Consider the following 14,375-nt stretch of genomic DNA (forward strand, 5'->3'; position numbering starts at 1 on the left):
TTCCTGGGGACCATCTCCCAGAGTGCATCAGAACCAGTCACCTCAGGGTTGTTTCGAGAGGCTGTGTGCAGTCAGGCTTCTCCCACCAGAGAGCAGACCTTTTTGTTGTTGCCAGGTGGCTTCTTGGTGGGTTCTGCACTTGTCTCTAGCATGAACCTTGCCCACAGGTCTTGCTTTCCCGGTCTCCACTGGCCTCTTGACCACCCACCACACCTAGGCAGTGAACCTAGCAGGGCTAGGCCTTGGTAATGGGTAGAACATACAGGAGGCTGGGGTTTCCTCTTTAACGAGAGAGGGCTAGGCTTGGTCACCTGATCTGTAGAATAACCTGCCTGCCACTGCTTTCCCCTTCTGGATAAAGTGGTCTGGATCCTTGGCCAAGAAGTGGCCCCAGGGAGGCTTTGTTCTACTCGCAAGCACCCGGGAACCCCTTATCCCAGTTAGAGTGGACGCAGCTTGCGTTCAGTGTGCTGAACTAAAGGGGCTCTAACCAATAAGCATCTCTCTTGGTCATCACGTGGCTTCTCTGCCATTCTCTGTAAAGGAAAGGACCTGTTCTTTTGTTGGTGGCAGTGCCTTGAGGAATTACTAGAGAGCTTTCCCCTGAAAATGGCTGTAGTTTATTAATCTTCAAAATGGGTTCCTAAGCCTCCCCTTGCCTCGGATCTGAAGCTTCGGGGTCATGGTTCCAGGCTGCCACCCAGTGGCAGCGCTCCCGGCTTCCGGCACGGAGTTTACAGTTCCTTAGGGAGACTAACTACAGAGACGAGGAGTCCGTTTCCCAGAGCGGCCCCAGGGTACCTCCGGTTTCGGACGCGGGGTGGGGAGGTCACTTCCGGTTGGATTGCCGTGCTGCAGCGGGTGCGGCTATTGGGGCCTGGCCCGGCGGCGGCTCCTCTGCGGTGCTGAGGTGAGTGTGGCTGGGTGGGGGCGGCGGTGACCGCGAGGTCTCCCGGGCGCGGGGTGCCAGCCCTTCCCTGTAGCAACGCGATGCTCGGGCCGGGGCCCACCCCGCTGTCGACGACCTCTCCCGCCCGGCGTCCCTCGGGCAGGCTCCCTCCCCACTCTCGGAGTCCTCACGAAAAGCCCTGTTCCTGCTCCGGCGTTTTCCGATGGGTCCCAAACCCCGACTGGTGTCCTCCCCAAACCTGGCGTCCCGCTCTCCGATCGCCCTGGCCGGGAGTCCTTCCTTGCCGGGCCCCTGCCCCGCCCGAGACTCCCCTTCCCGGGTTTTATGACTCCGGGAGCCTCGGCGTCTCTCCACCGCATTCCTCTTCCCAGGTCGCCCTAGAGGGCTGCGTCCCGGGATGCCCGGGACTCTCATGGCCTGGTGACTCGAGGCCCTCTCCTTGCCAGCTCCTCTCCACCCCGCAGACGGTAAGCCAGCTCTCCCAAATAAACCCCGCTACCATAGCCCCCGGCTTGAGCCAAGTCTTTCCCTCGCATGTGGGTCCAGGTTGTATTCCCCACTCCTCCCCAGCTCTCCACCCCCCCACCCCCCACCCCCACCCCCGCTTCTCCACTGAGTCGTCCTGTTCCCTGTCCCTAGCCCCATCTCTCTCCTCACCGGGTCTCTAGCTTGGGTCAGTTAATGCCAAAACACACTCTTTCTCCTCGGCTCTTGTCCTTCCCATTTACCATCCCCTTTCCCGTGCCCCTCGCTTCCCTCTTGCCTTTAGCAATTCCCCGAAATGCCTGCCCCACCGATATACCTTCCTAACCATCCTCTTTTGCCTCTGGCGCTCCAAGGCCTTCTCTTAACAGCCACGTTTTTGTTTTGTTTTTAATTTTTTTAATGTTTGTTTTATCTTTGAGAGAGAGAGACAGACAGACAGAGCGTGAGTGTGGGAGGGGCAGAGAGAGGGAGACACAGAATCCGAAGCAGGCTCGGAGCAGCCCCGATGGGGGCTGGAACCCACAGACTGCGAGATCATGACCTGAGCTGAAGTCGGACGCCCAACTGACTGAACCACTCAGGCTCCCCTAGCAGCCACGTTTTTATGTGTCTTAGAGGCCTCTCTTCAAGGTCAGGAACTGAAGACATTTTAAAAAAATGTATTTTAAAAAATACACCATGTTTTTGTGCTTTGAAAACATTAAAAAAAATCTTTTTTAGAGAAAACTTAAAAATATGGAGAATAGATTAGCAAACACTAGTGACTGGGTTTGCCACGTGTATTTCAAGCTTTCAATTTTTAAAAAATACATCATTGATTTGTTTTAAACAATCTCTATGCCTCATGTGAGGCTTGAACTTGTGTCCCCAAGGTTAAGGAAGTAGCATACTATAGGGACTGAGCCAGCCAGGCGTCCCCCCCTCCTTTTTTTTTTAAAAGTAGACTCCATGAGAGTCTTGAACTGGGGCTTGAACTCATGACCCTGAGAGGTTAAGAGTTGCATGCTCTACTGACTGAGCCAGCCAGGCGCTCCTAGTTTTTGTTTTTATTTTTTTAAGAAAGCTGTTGAAGTGAAATTGCCCTTAGAGGCAGGGTCCCCAGTCCCATTTGCTTCCCTGAGCAACCCTTAGTTTGGACATAGTTTCAGCAGTTTTTTATTTTGTTTTAGTTTTATGGAGGTGCAATTGACAAACAGGAATTGTGGAAGTTGTAAGTGTACACTTGATGTTTTGATACAGGTGTACATTGTGAGATAATCACATCCAGCACCTCACACAGGCACCATTTGCTGTTTTTGTTTTCTTTTTTTCATTTTGAGGGAGAGTGAGCACTAGGAGGGGAGGGGCGGAGAGAGAGGCAGAGAGAATCACAAGCATGTTCCTTGCTGTCAGCACAGAGCCCGATGCAGGTCTCAATCTTAGCAGTGAGATCGTGACTGGAGCTGATATCGAGTCAGATGCTTAACCTACTGAGCCACCCAGGTGCCCTTTTTTTGTTTATTCTGTGGTGAGGATATTTAAGATCTACCCTCTGAGCAAGTGTCAGAGTTACAGTAATGTTAACTGTAGTCACAGTGCTGTATGTTATATCTCCAGAACTTACTCATGTAGCGCAACTGAAAGTTTGTACTCTGATGGATATGTCTCCATTTTTCCCAACCCCCAAACCCTGGCAGCCAAACCATTCTACTCTCTGCTTCTATGATTTGGGCCCTTAGATACCACACGTTAGTGAGATCATGTAGTATTTGTCTCTCTGTGTCTGGTTTATTTCACTTAGCATGATATTTTCCAGGTTTACCCATGTTGTAGCAAATGGCAAGATTTCATTCTTTGTGGCTGAGTCACATTCCATTGTGTATATGTACCACATCTTGTATCCCTACATCTATCGTTGGACACTTAGGTTGTTTCCTTGTCTTGCCTATTTATTGTGAATAATGCTGCAGTGACCATGGGAGTGCAGATCTCTCTTTCAGGGAGTGATTTCATTTCCTTCGGATAATATAACAAGATGTGGGATTGGTGGATCATGTGCTAGTTCTATTTTCAATTTTTTGAAGCGCCTCTGCATTGTTTTCCGTAATGGCTGCCCCAATTTACGTTCTCACCAACAGTGCACAAGGGCTCCCTTTTCTCCGTATCCTCACCAGCACTTATCTTTTGCTTTTTGATAATGCTCATTGTGACGGGTGTGAGGTGATAACTCATTGTGGTTTTATTTGCAGTTCTCTAGTGATGTTGAGCACTTTTTCATGTACCTGTTGGTCATTTGTATGCTTTGAGGGAGAAATTTAGGTTCTTGGCCCATTTTAAGTTGGGTTTTTGGTTTTTAACCTGTGGAGTTGTGTGAGGTCTTTATATATTTTAGATCTTGATTCCTTATCAGATACATGGTTTGTAAATATTTTCTCCCATTCCTTAGGTGCCTTTTCACTCTGTTGATTATTATTTTGCTGTCGACACATTTTCTTATACCTTTACATTCCCACTAGAGTTTTTGTGTTTAAAAGTCTGCATACCGTACATTATGTACTATTGATATCCTGCACTTAACAGTTTCATTCAACCTTATAGCTTTGTATTGCCTCTGACATTGATGTGGTTCATTTCTTTCAATCGCTGTGACCGTGACTATTCCCTGATAGTAGATACTGAAGTTTCTGATTTTGGGGTGTTTTTTTGTTTGTTTGTTTTGGTACACACAGCCACATGGTAACATTCTTGTGTATCTTGTTGTGTGCATTAGCAAGAGTTTTTATAGGGCACATACCTAGAATTAGGTTTCCTGACTGAATTTACAGGGTTTCAGCTCTTCCAGGTGGTGCCAGGTGGATTTCCAGAGTGACTGTACCAGTTTATACTCCCGCAGGACCCTGAGAATCTCATTGTTCTTTATGTCTTCAACATTTGATATTGCGAAGCATTTTACATTTTTCCCAAACTGTGGGGAGAGAAGTCTTGAATTTGCATTTCTCCAATTCTCAATGACGTTGAAGATTGTTTCAAATGTTTATTGGACTCTTTGATTTCATCATCTGTGACTTACCAAGTCATTCTGTGTTTAGTTTCTTAAATGAATGGTCTTGTCCTGTGTGTGTGTGTGTGTGTGTGTGTGTGTTTTAAGATATATTCCGTGTATCTTTTCTTATGTATTATGTCTGCAAATATCTTTCACTCTGCATCTTGTCTTTTAATTTTGTGTTTTGTACAGAAAAATTTTTGGAGTAAAATTAAGCAACTTCTCCTCTATGGACTGTATTTTGTGTATTTTCCTAGAATAGCTGTAATTTGAAAAAAAAATATTTGGGTCTTCTATGTGCTTAAAGTATATTTTTGTTGGCCTTAGGAGGCAGGGATTGAATTTTATTTTCCTAAGGAAAATCAGTTTGTTGGTACCATTATGAATAGCATGTCATTAAAATATGCATGGGTCTGTTCCTTATCTTCTTTACTTTGCTTACACTTTGCTTTTATTACCATAGCCTTACAGTAAGTCTTGATAGGTGGGAGGGCATGCCTCTGCCTACCTTAGTTCTTTTTTGGCATTGTCTTAGTTAATCGTGGATCATTATTTTGATATTTAGTCATTTTTGTCAGATTTCGTGTTATGTCCTGTTGCAATTTTGATTGCACAGAATTAATAGGTTTATTTGAGCAGAGTTGACATTTTTATGATATCGAATCCTCCTATTTGTGAATACTGTCTGTTTCTCCGTAGGTCTTTTTGATGTCCTTCAGTGAAGTTTTACCATTTTGTCCCTGGCATTTTGGACAACACTTGATGGCCATTGTTGAATGTATGGTATGTAGAGTTGTGTCCCTCATTTCATTTCATTTCATTTCATTTCATTTCATTTCATTTCATAGAGAGCGTCAGTAGGGGAGAGGGGCTAGGGGCAGAGAGAGAGAGAGAGAGAGAGAGAGAGAGAGAGAGAGAGAGAATCTTAAGCAGGGTCCATACTCAGTGTGGAGCCTGACACAGGGCTTGATCCCACAACCCTCGAATCATGACAGCCCAAATCAAGAGTTGGGCGGTTAACTGACTGAGCCACCGAGGTGCCCCCCTCCCTGACTTTTTTGTTTTTAATAGTATTTCTTTTTCTATCTTTTCTGCTGCCTCCCCCTCATTGGACTTGCCAGATATTTGTTATTAGCATTCTAAAGGACCAGTGTTATTTTCTGTTTCTTTATTTTATGTATTTTAAAATGTTTACTTATTTTGAGAGAGAGAGAGAGAGCACACACAAGGGGGGGTGCAGGGCAGAGAGAGGAGAGAGAGAAAGAATCCCAAGCAAGCTCCCACACTGTCAGTGTGGAGTTCATCTCGGGCTCAGTCTCACAAACTGTGAGGTCAGGTCATGACTCGAGCTGAAATCAAATCAGACGCTTAACCAGGTGAGCTACCCAGGTGCCCCAGATATTATTTTGTTTCTTTAAATTAAGTGGTGTTCTTTTTTTTTTTAATCTTTCCTTGAATCCACTTTTCTCAGTCTGTGTCTAATTTTTTATTGAATGTTTAGATAGTTTATTTCAGTCTCTCTTATGCTAAAATAAGTGCATTAAGAATGCACATTTTTCAGGGCATCTGTGTGGCTCAGTTGGTTAAATGTCTGATTATTGGATTCAGCTCGGGTCATGATCTCTTGCTCTTGTTTGGTGAGTTTGAGCCCCTCGTTGGGCTCTGCACTGATGGTGCGGAGCTTGCTTGGGATTCTCTGTCTCCCTCTCTCTCTGTGTCCCTCCCCTGCTCGCGTTCTCTCTCTCTCCAAATAAATAAACATTAAAACAAAATTTTTAAAGAATGTATATTTTTTTGTTAGGTGGCCTTTGTTTCCATTTTTATGGTTTTCTGGAAAGGGGTACTTGTTTTTAGCATATATTTCCAGCATAACAGCGGTCTGGTGAGAGAATGTTTTCCCAAATGTGTCAGCCTTTGGAAGTTGTTGAAACTTTCATTGTTGCCTGGTTCATGATGTTATTTTAATAGTTTTGAATGTGCATCTTGGAAAGTGTCTATTCTCTATGTTTTAAGTGGCTGTTCTCTACTCAGTCCTCCTGCTTCTGAGGGGTATGTGTTAGAATCTCTCATTCCAGTGGAGCTTTGCCAGGTTCCTCTTTGCTGCTTCAGTTAGAGCATTGGCTTTCTACATTTGGATTTTGTTGGTAGATACATACATGTCTGTAATTATGTCTTCTTGGTGGATTTTCCTTTTATTAACGTGTATTGTTATTTTTGTTCCTATAATTTTTGCTTTCAGTTCTGTTTTAATTGGTTTAAATAAATGCTGATCCACACATAGCAATGCATATTAAAAGCCCACAAATATCATGAATGAGGGGAAGAAGTCAAGAGTATAGACAGCTTATATTTCCTTTGATAAAAAACTCACCAGAGGCATAGCTGATCTGTGGTGGTGGCATTCAGGGTAGAGCTTCACTCTTGGGTGTTCAGGGAGGAAGCAGTGCCTGCAGGGGCAGGAGGGCTGACGTTGGTGCTGGTTCTGTGGGTGTGGGCCCTTGTGATTGCCCCTGGAGCTGTGTGTTCAGGATTTCTCAACTCTTCTTCATAAATGTCATATTTCAATAAAGAGCTTTAAAGGCAAAGAAAAGGTATATATCTTCTACAGCTTTATTTTAATTAGTGTTTGTTTAATCTGTCTTATATTCAGCCTTTGTGTTACTTTATTTTAGGTTATGTAGATGCGTTGTGTGCATCTGTTGGAGAGTCTTGTGCTTCTAGTAGGTGAGTTTAATTGTTTTATTTCTTATCATTACTCATCCACTGAATTGTTTCGACTACTGTTGTATTTTTTGCCGTCTGTACTTTGACTTTGTTCTATGCCTTCCGTTGATTTTCTTTTTCTTTTTCTCCTCAATACTTAACGAGTTGTCTTTACTCTTTCATGTAAAGTGAATGGGTATCTCCGTCTTTCTCCTGAATGAGACAGCTTGGCGTGTCAGGGACGTTGAGGGGAGCAGATGACCCGAGGAGTTGTGCACGTGTCTGTGTACTGGGTGCCAGGTTGGGCAGGGTAGCCCCAGGCAGGGAGCAGAGTCAGCCTGGGAGGCCAGCTGTGCCCTGATGGGGATGAACATGGTCCTCAAGGTGCCCACAGGAGAGGCCAGGCTGGGCCTCCACGTGTTCCTTTCTCTTCCCTCAGCACCAGTGTGGCTTACTGCTGACTTCCTCCCCTTGGAAGCCCAGGGTACCAGGCGATGGCAACTTTGCACCTGTCTGCCCTGCCCCAGGTGAGCATCCGTTTTCCCTGGGAGGTGTGAAGTCTCCACACAGGGCTTTCCCGCTTCTGCTGCCTCAGCAGGCACTGTGAGGCATGTCTGGTCTGGGGCGTTGAGCAGAGGAGGAGTGACCCTGGGATTCCCCCGGCCTTCCTTAGTTAGCTGGCTTAGCAGCCAAGGGCCCGGGCCACTCCCCTGGGTCATGCTGGGGGATCATTCCTGTAGCTGCCCCTGTGCTGCTGCTCCTAGAGTGCTTCTGCGGCACCTGCCCCCAGGGCCCACACTGAGTCGCACCTGGGCCTGCAGCAGCCCTTGTCATTCCAGGCTGAGGTGACCTTTGAGGACGTGGCCGTGCTATTCTCCCGGGAGGAGTGGGGCCGTCTGGGCCCTACTCAGAGGGGCCTCTACAGGGACGTGATGCTGGAGACCTACAGGAATCTGGTCTCCCTGGGTAAGGCCCCTCACTAGGATGCAGCTCAGGGAACAGCCCCGGGAACTGAGGGCTCAGCAGGGGTTGGGCTGGGGGCCTCTTCCCCCTGGTCCTGGGCAGGCCTGGTCTGCTAGAGGAGGGGCCAGGCAGGGCTGGGTCTGTGCTTCTGTCATCTGACTCTGAGCTCCCAGATAAGAGCGCCTCCTGCTCCAGACCCGAGACAGGTCCCTCCCCAGAGGGATTGTGTACCTTCCAAGAGGAGAGAGCCCTCTGCACTTTTGTTCCCTGTGTTCAATTTGCCTCTTTACGACTGCCCCCAGCCCTCCAGAGTGTCCAGACTCCCCATCACCCCACTTTGCCTGTGCTTCTCTTCCTGCCACAGGAAGGAGATGTGAGATCATGCTCAGTGCAGCCCTGTTCCTTGGCACCAACCCCAGGCCCTGTTTTCTTCTTAGGAGCTGGACGTGCAGGTCCCAAGCCTGGGGTGATCACACAGTTGGAGCGAGGGGATGAACCATGGGTCCTGGATGCACAGGGTGCCAAAGGGAAAGGGCGATCGAGAGTCAGTGTCTCAGGTGCGTGAAGGGTGCTCTTCCCCAACAGCTGCTGAACAGGCATCTGTTGGAGTCCAGGGTGTATGGTTAATGGTTCCGGAATTGAGAACAAGGTGCATTGGGGCAGCATTATTCTGAGTACCTCATTGTGGTAATTCTTGAGCTGAATCTTCTAGGAGGGTGAGAGGGGGCATTGTTGGCAGAGGAGAAGAGGGAAGGGCATTTGGGTATGCTGTGAGGGAAGGCTGGGTCCATGGGACCTCATGGAGCCCTGCCCTCCAGAGCTCACGCCCTGTGAGGAGGGTCAGGCAGGGCCATAGTATGGAGACCATCGCTTCATTCTCCTTTACTAAAATTGCCACTTGGCAATCACGGACCATTACAAGAAAGAGAGAATATGTCATCACCCAGATACCAGTGTGTTCCTACTCTCCCTTTTCTCGTGCTGTTTCACGCCCATACGAATGTTGCTTCTTGACAGGGATGCAGTGCTCCCAAGTGTACTGCTGTCACCTCCTTTTTCACTCAATGAGTGTCCATCTTTTTTTTTTTTTTATTAAAAAAAAATTTTTTTTTAATGTTTATTTATTTTTGAGACAGAGAGAGACAGAGCATGAAAGGGGGGGGTGGGGCAGAGAGAGAGGGAGACACAGAATCAGAAGCAGGCTCCAGGCTCTGAGCCATCAGCCCAGAGCCTGACGCGGGGCTCGAACTCACGAACCGTGAGATTGTGACCTGAGCTGAAGTCGGATGCTCAACCGGCTGAGCCACCCAGGCGCCCCAATGAGTGTCCGTCTTTATGCACAAGTCAGTCACTGGTTTTGTTGGAAGTGCCAGTGGAAAGGGTGCTCTGTAGTTTCATTGCCATGAACAACTCTGATAAGCGTTATTTTGCACGTCTTGGTGATGTCCTAAGAAGCAACTCTTGGTTCAAAGGACTTGAATTTCTCTTTTGTAAATTTGTTTATTCAAATATAAATACTTCTAGAACCAGGGTAAATCTTGTTTATAACTCAGTGAATTTTTATAAAAATCCTCTTCCAGATCAAGAGGTAGAACTTTTCTAGTTCCCTGGGAGCCCACTGGGCCTCCTGTCATTTCCCACTGCTCCTCACAGGACCCTTCTCTCTGACTCCTGGGGACGGCACTCTGCCCCTCAGCTCTGTGTCTTGTCTCATGCATCTGAACGTTGTGAGGGCTGCTGTGGTGGACTCAGTTTGTTCTCTTTCGTTGCCACATGATGTTCTGCCGTGTGAATCTACCACAAATTATTTTCCTTTTTTTTTTTTTTAATTTATTTTGAGAGAGAGAGAGCAGGGGAGGGGCAGAAAGAGTGGGAGAGAGAGAATCCCAAGTAGGCTCCACACTGATGTGGGGCTCGAATCCACGAACTGTGAGATCATGACCTGAGCTGAAGTCAAGAGTTGGATGCTTAACTGACAGCCACCCAGGCACTCCAAGATATTTTCCATTCTTGTTGACATTTGGTTGTCCCCGTTTTGGGGTCGTTGTGGATGTTTCTCTTGGTTCACAGAAAGTACCTTTCTGGTGGTATGTTTCTGCAAGGGGAGTTGGTGTATGAATGTCTGGTCAAGGCAGGAAGGAGAGGAGGCTTGAGGGTATCAGGAACCATTCTGTGTGGCACCTTGAGTTTAAGGGGCTGGTAATTGCCTCTCAGGCCCCTGAGGAAAGACACAGGAATGGGTATAGCCTGCGAGGAGGAGCTCAGGGACACCAAGGCCCATGGTTGGCACGAGGTTGGCCTTCTGATGTCCTGAGGAGGCACCTGGTTTTCCTACCCTGAATTTTGGGGTGAATTAGCTGTTGTTAAGTGGCCTCAGACTCCCTTCTTTGTCAGATGTCTTCTGTGACTCTCAGGGCCCCCTGGTCTCCGTGGTGGCATGAAGCTTCCATGTCCTGTCCCTTTGTAATGAGGACCTGCGCCCTATAGCCGCACTTAGGAAGGTTTTGTGGGCAGAAGGCGGGCAGGAAGAATTCGTCAGGCCTGGTTTAAATACTTGCACTGCCACATGACTGCAGCCTTGGGTGAGTTCTTTAAGCCTCTGAGCTACCGGCTCTCCTCTCTGCAAGGCGTTGTAACCCTGGAGGTGGTGGAATCGGTACGGCACCGATGGTTGGCAGCATCTTCGTACCTTCCTTCTGAAGTCAGAACAGGTGGTCCAGAGATGTGTTTGTTGTTTCAGCTCGTGGGACCAGGACTGAGTACAGTGAGTTGTCTTCAGGAGAAATGCTTGATGGGGAAGAACTGGATCGACTCCAGAGTGCTGTTTCCCAGGGACCTGAGCCTGGAGAGGCCCGTGCGTGTGTCCGGGAGCCAGAGGACAGCCTGGACGAGCCTGTGGAACAGAGATGCCTGAGGCCAGTCACATGGACTAATGAGGAGAGCATCCAGGAGTCTGCATGGAGCCTCAGCTTCCAGTCAAGCCCGATCTCTGACCAGAGACCTCACAAATGTGATATATGTGAACAAAGTTTTGAACAGAGATCATACCTCAATAACCATAAGCGTGTACACAGGACAAAAAAGATAAATGTAGTCCATGATTCTGGGGAATTCTTCAGTGCAAATCTGGCTAAAGAAGCTCAGATAATTCCTCTTGGGAAAAAATTGCATCATTGTGGTTACTGTGGGAAAGCCTTCAGGTACAGTGCTAACCTCGTCAAGCACCAGCGGCTTCATAGCGAAGAAAAGCCCTACAAGTGTGAAGAGTGTGGGAAAGCCTTCGGCCAGAGCTGCGAGTTCATCAGTCACCGAAGGATGCATTCAGGGGAGATCCCCTACCGGTGTGGTGAGTGCGGGAAGACCTTCAACCAAAGGCCCAACCTCATGAAGCATCAGAGGATTCACACCGGGGAGAAGCCCTACAAGTGTGGTGATTGCGGGAAACACTTCAGTGCCTATTCTTCCCTTATTTACCACCAGAGAATCCACACTGGAGAGAAACCCTATAAGTGCAATGACTGTGGGAAAGCCTTCAGTGATGGCTCAATCCTCATCCGGCATCGTCGGACTCACACTGGAGAGAAGCCATTTGAGTGCAAAGAATGTGGCAAAGGCTTTACCCAAAGTTCTAACCTTATCCAACATCAAAGAATTCACACTGGGGAGAAACCCTATAAATGCAATGAATGTGAGAAAGCCTTCATCCAAAAAACCAAACTGGTTGAACATCAGAGAAGCCACACTGGAGAGAAGCCCTATGAGTGTAACGACTGTGGCAAAGTCTTCAGCCAAAGCACACACCTTATTCAGCACCAGAGGATCCACACGGGAGAGAAGCCGTACAAGTGCAGTGAGTGTGGGAAGGCCTTCCACAACAGTTCCAGACTCATCCACCACCAAAGGTCACACCACGGAGAGAAGCCGTACAAATGCAGCGATTGCAAGAAAGCCTTTAGCCAGGGTACTTACCTCATCCAGCACCGGAGGATCCACACGGGGGAGAAGCCCTACAAGTGCAGCAAGTGTGGGAAAGCCTTCCGGCACAGTTCCAACATGTGCCAGCATCAGAGGATTCACCTCCGGGAGGACTTTGCGAGGTGACCGTGGACGAGGGCCCGTGAGTTCTGCTGTGCACTTCTCCATATGACCCACCCCACCCCTCTATTTATTGTCCGTACAGTGTTGTCACGGATGAAGGGCATTTCTAATTAAAAACAGACGCAACTCTTTCCTTAATCCCGAAGCCGTGCATGTTCATTTTAGAGAAATTGAGAGAGAGGTAGGCAAAAAGAAGTTCTTGTGATTCCCCCCGTTTAGAAAATGAATCCATTACTGCTGATTTAGCATAAGCTTCCTTTCACGCAGTTCAGCGCGTGGTCAAAAGAAAACACCGCGTGCTTGTCATTGCAGCACAGAGGGTCTTCCTTTGTTATTTCCTCGACCCTAGAAAAGTCCCACTGGAAAAATTCTACATATTTACATATTGTAATTTAAAAAGATTAGCGTAATGTTCATGCTTTTCCGTGTATCTTAATAGAGGTGATATGGTGGTAAAATACACATAACCTGAAACTTACCATTTTTACCGTTTTTAGGTGTACAGCTCAGTGGCATTAAATACACTCACAATGTTGTATGACCATCCCCACTATTTCCAGAACTCTTATGATCTGAAACAGAAACTCTGTACGCATTAAATAATAACTCTCCCTTTCTCTCGGCTGCTGACAGTCTGTTCTATTTTCTGTCTGAATTTGCCTATTCTGGCTTCTTCAGGTATGGAGTCATATAGTAGCTGCCCTTTATATCTAGCTTATTTCGCTTTGCATAATGTCCTCAAGATTTATCCATGTTGTAACCTGTATCAGAATGTCCTTTTTTTATGCCTGAAAAATATGACCTTGATTTGTAGATGCCATGTTTTATTTATCCATTCATCTCTTAATGGGCACTTGGGTGTTGTATACAAGTATTTTTTGGATCCTTTCAGTACTTTGGGGTATAATCCTGGGAGTGAAATTGCTGGATCATATGGTAATTCCACGTTTAGCTTTTTGAGGAGCGGCCAGACTTTTCCACACAGTGGCTGTACCATTTTATAGTCCCACCAGCAATGAATAGAAGGTTCTGATTTCTCCACATCCTTGCCAACATTTGTTATTTTCCATTTTTTAAAGGTTGATATATTTATTTCTGTACACGACATGGGTCTTGAACTCACAACCCTGAGATCAAGAGTCGCATGCTCTTCTGACTGAGCCAGCCAGACACCCCAATTTTTCCATTTTTAAAAATATCTATACTAATGAGTGTGAAGTGGTATCTCATTGTGGTTTTGGTTTGCATTTCCCTGATGACTAATGATGTTGAACATCTTTTCAGGCACTTATTGGCCATTTGTATATCATCTTTGGAGAAATGTCTGTCCTAGTCCTTTGCCAACTTTTGAATTGGGTTCTTTCTTATTGTTGAGGTGTAGGAGTTCTATGTTTTGCGTAGTAATCCCTTATCAGGTATATGATTTGGAAATATTTACTCTAATTCTGTGAGTTCTGTCTATTGTTATTAGTGTCCTTTGTTGCACAAAAGTTTTTAATTTTTATGAAGTTCAGTGTATTTTTTTCTTTTGTTGCCTGTGCTTTGTGTGTCCTACTCAAGAAATTGCTAAGTCCGAGCTTAGGAAGATTTGCCCCTCTGTTTTTTTCTGGTTTGTAGTTTTAGGTCTTTGATCCATTTTAAGCTAATTTTTTAATATGGTATAAGGTAAGAGTCCAAATTCCTTCTTTTGGAAGTAGATCTCCAATTTTCCCTACAACATTGTTTTTAAAAGTTTATTCATATATTTTTGAGAGCAAGAGTACAAGTTGTGGAGTGGCAAAGGGAAGGGGAGAGAGAATCCTAAGCAGGCTCTGTGTGTCAGCGCAGAGTCTAATGTGGGGCTTGAACCCACAAACTGTGAGATCATGACCAAAACCAAGAGTCAGGTGCTTAACCGACTGAGCCACCTAGGCGCCCCATCCTACAACATTTTTTTTTTTTTTTAATTTTTTTTTTCAACGTTTATTTATTTTGGGGACAGAGAGAGACAGAGCATGAACGGGGGAGGGGCAGAGAGAGAGGGAGACACAGAATTGGAAACAGGCTCCAGGCTCTGAGCCATCAGCCCAGAGCCCGATGCGGGGCTCAAACTCACGGACCGTGAGATCGTGACCTGGCTGAAGTCGGTCGCTTAACCGACTGCGCCACCCAGGCGCCCCCTTACAACATTTTTTGAAAAGACTTGGCTTTCCT

At 46.7% G+C, this 14,375-nt stretch overlaps 1 protein-coding gene across 5 annotated transcripts; it reads left to right on the forward strand.

Moving 5' to 3' along the window:
* Window positions 1-809: 809 nt before the first annotated feature.
* ZNF34 (zinc finger protein 34) lies at window positions 810-13,690 on the forward strand. Of its 5 annotated transcripts, XM_043602169.1 has the most exons (8): window positions 810-910; window positions 1,282-1,377; window positions 5,118-5,201; window positions 7,091-7,142; window positions 7,561-7,648; window positions 7,961-8,087; window positions 8,522-8,641; window positions 10,825-13,690. In XM_043602169.1, exons 5-8 carry the CDS (start codon window positions 7,616-7,618, stop codon window positions 12,183-12,185), a joined length of 1,641 nt encoding a protein of 546 aa, XP_043458104.1. In that variant the 5' UTR covers window positions 810-910; window positions 1,282-1,377; window positions 5,118-5,201; window positions 7,091-7,142; window positions 7,561-7,615; the 3' UTR covers window positions 12,186-13,690. The 5 variants fall into 5 exon arrangements, with proteins under 5 accessions (XP_043458104.1, XP_043458108.1, XP_043458107.1 ...); XM_043602173.1 differs by lacking the exon at window positions 7,961-8,087; XM_043602172.1 differs by lacking the exon at window positions 5,118-5,201.
* The last annotated feature ends 685 nt before the right edge of the window (window positions 13,691-14,375 follow it).

Source organism: Prionailurus bengalensis, chromosome F2 (assembly GCF_016509475.1).
Source record: "Prionailurus bengalensis isolate Pbe53 chromosome F2, Fcat_Pben_1.1_paternal_pri, whole genome shotgun sequence".
NCBI classification, from domain to species: domain Eukaryota; kingdom Metazoa; phylum Chordata; class Mammalia; order Carnivora; family Felidae; genus Prionailurus; species Prionailurus bengalensis.

What these genes read in the sequence shown, in the direction of transcription:
- ZNF34 (XM_043602169.1), top strand. Translation starts at nt 7,616, where the DNA reads ATGGCAACTTTGCACCTGTCTGCCCTGCCCCAG. An exon ending in CAGGAATCTGGTCTCCCTGG is followed by an intron (nt 8,088 to 8,521) that starts GTAAGGCCCCTC and finishes TTTTCTTCTTAG; the next exon opens with GAGCTGGACGTGCAGGTCCC. An exon ending in ATCGAGAGTCAGTGTCTCAG is followed by an intron (nt 8,642 to 10,824) that starts GTGCGTGAAGGG and finishes TTGTTGTTTCAG; the next exon opens with CTCGTGGGACCAGGACTGAG.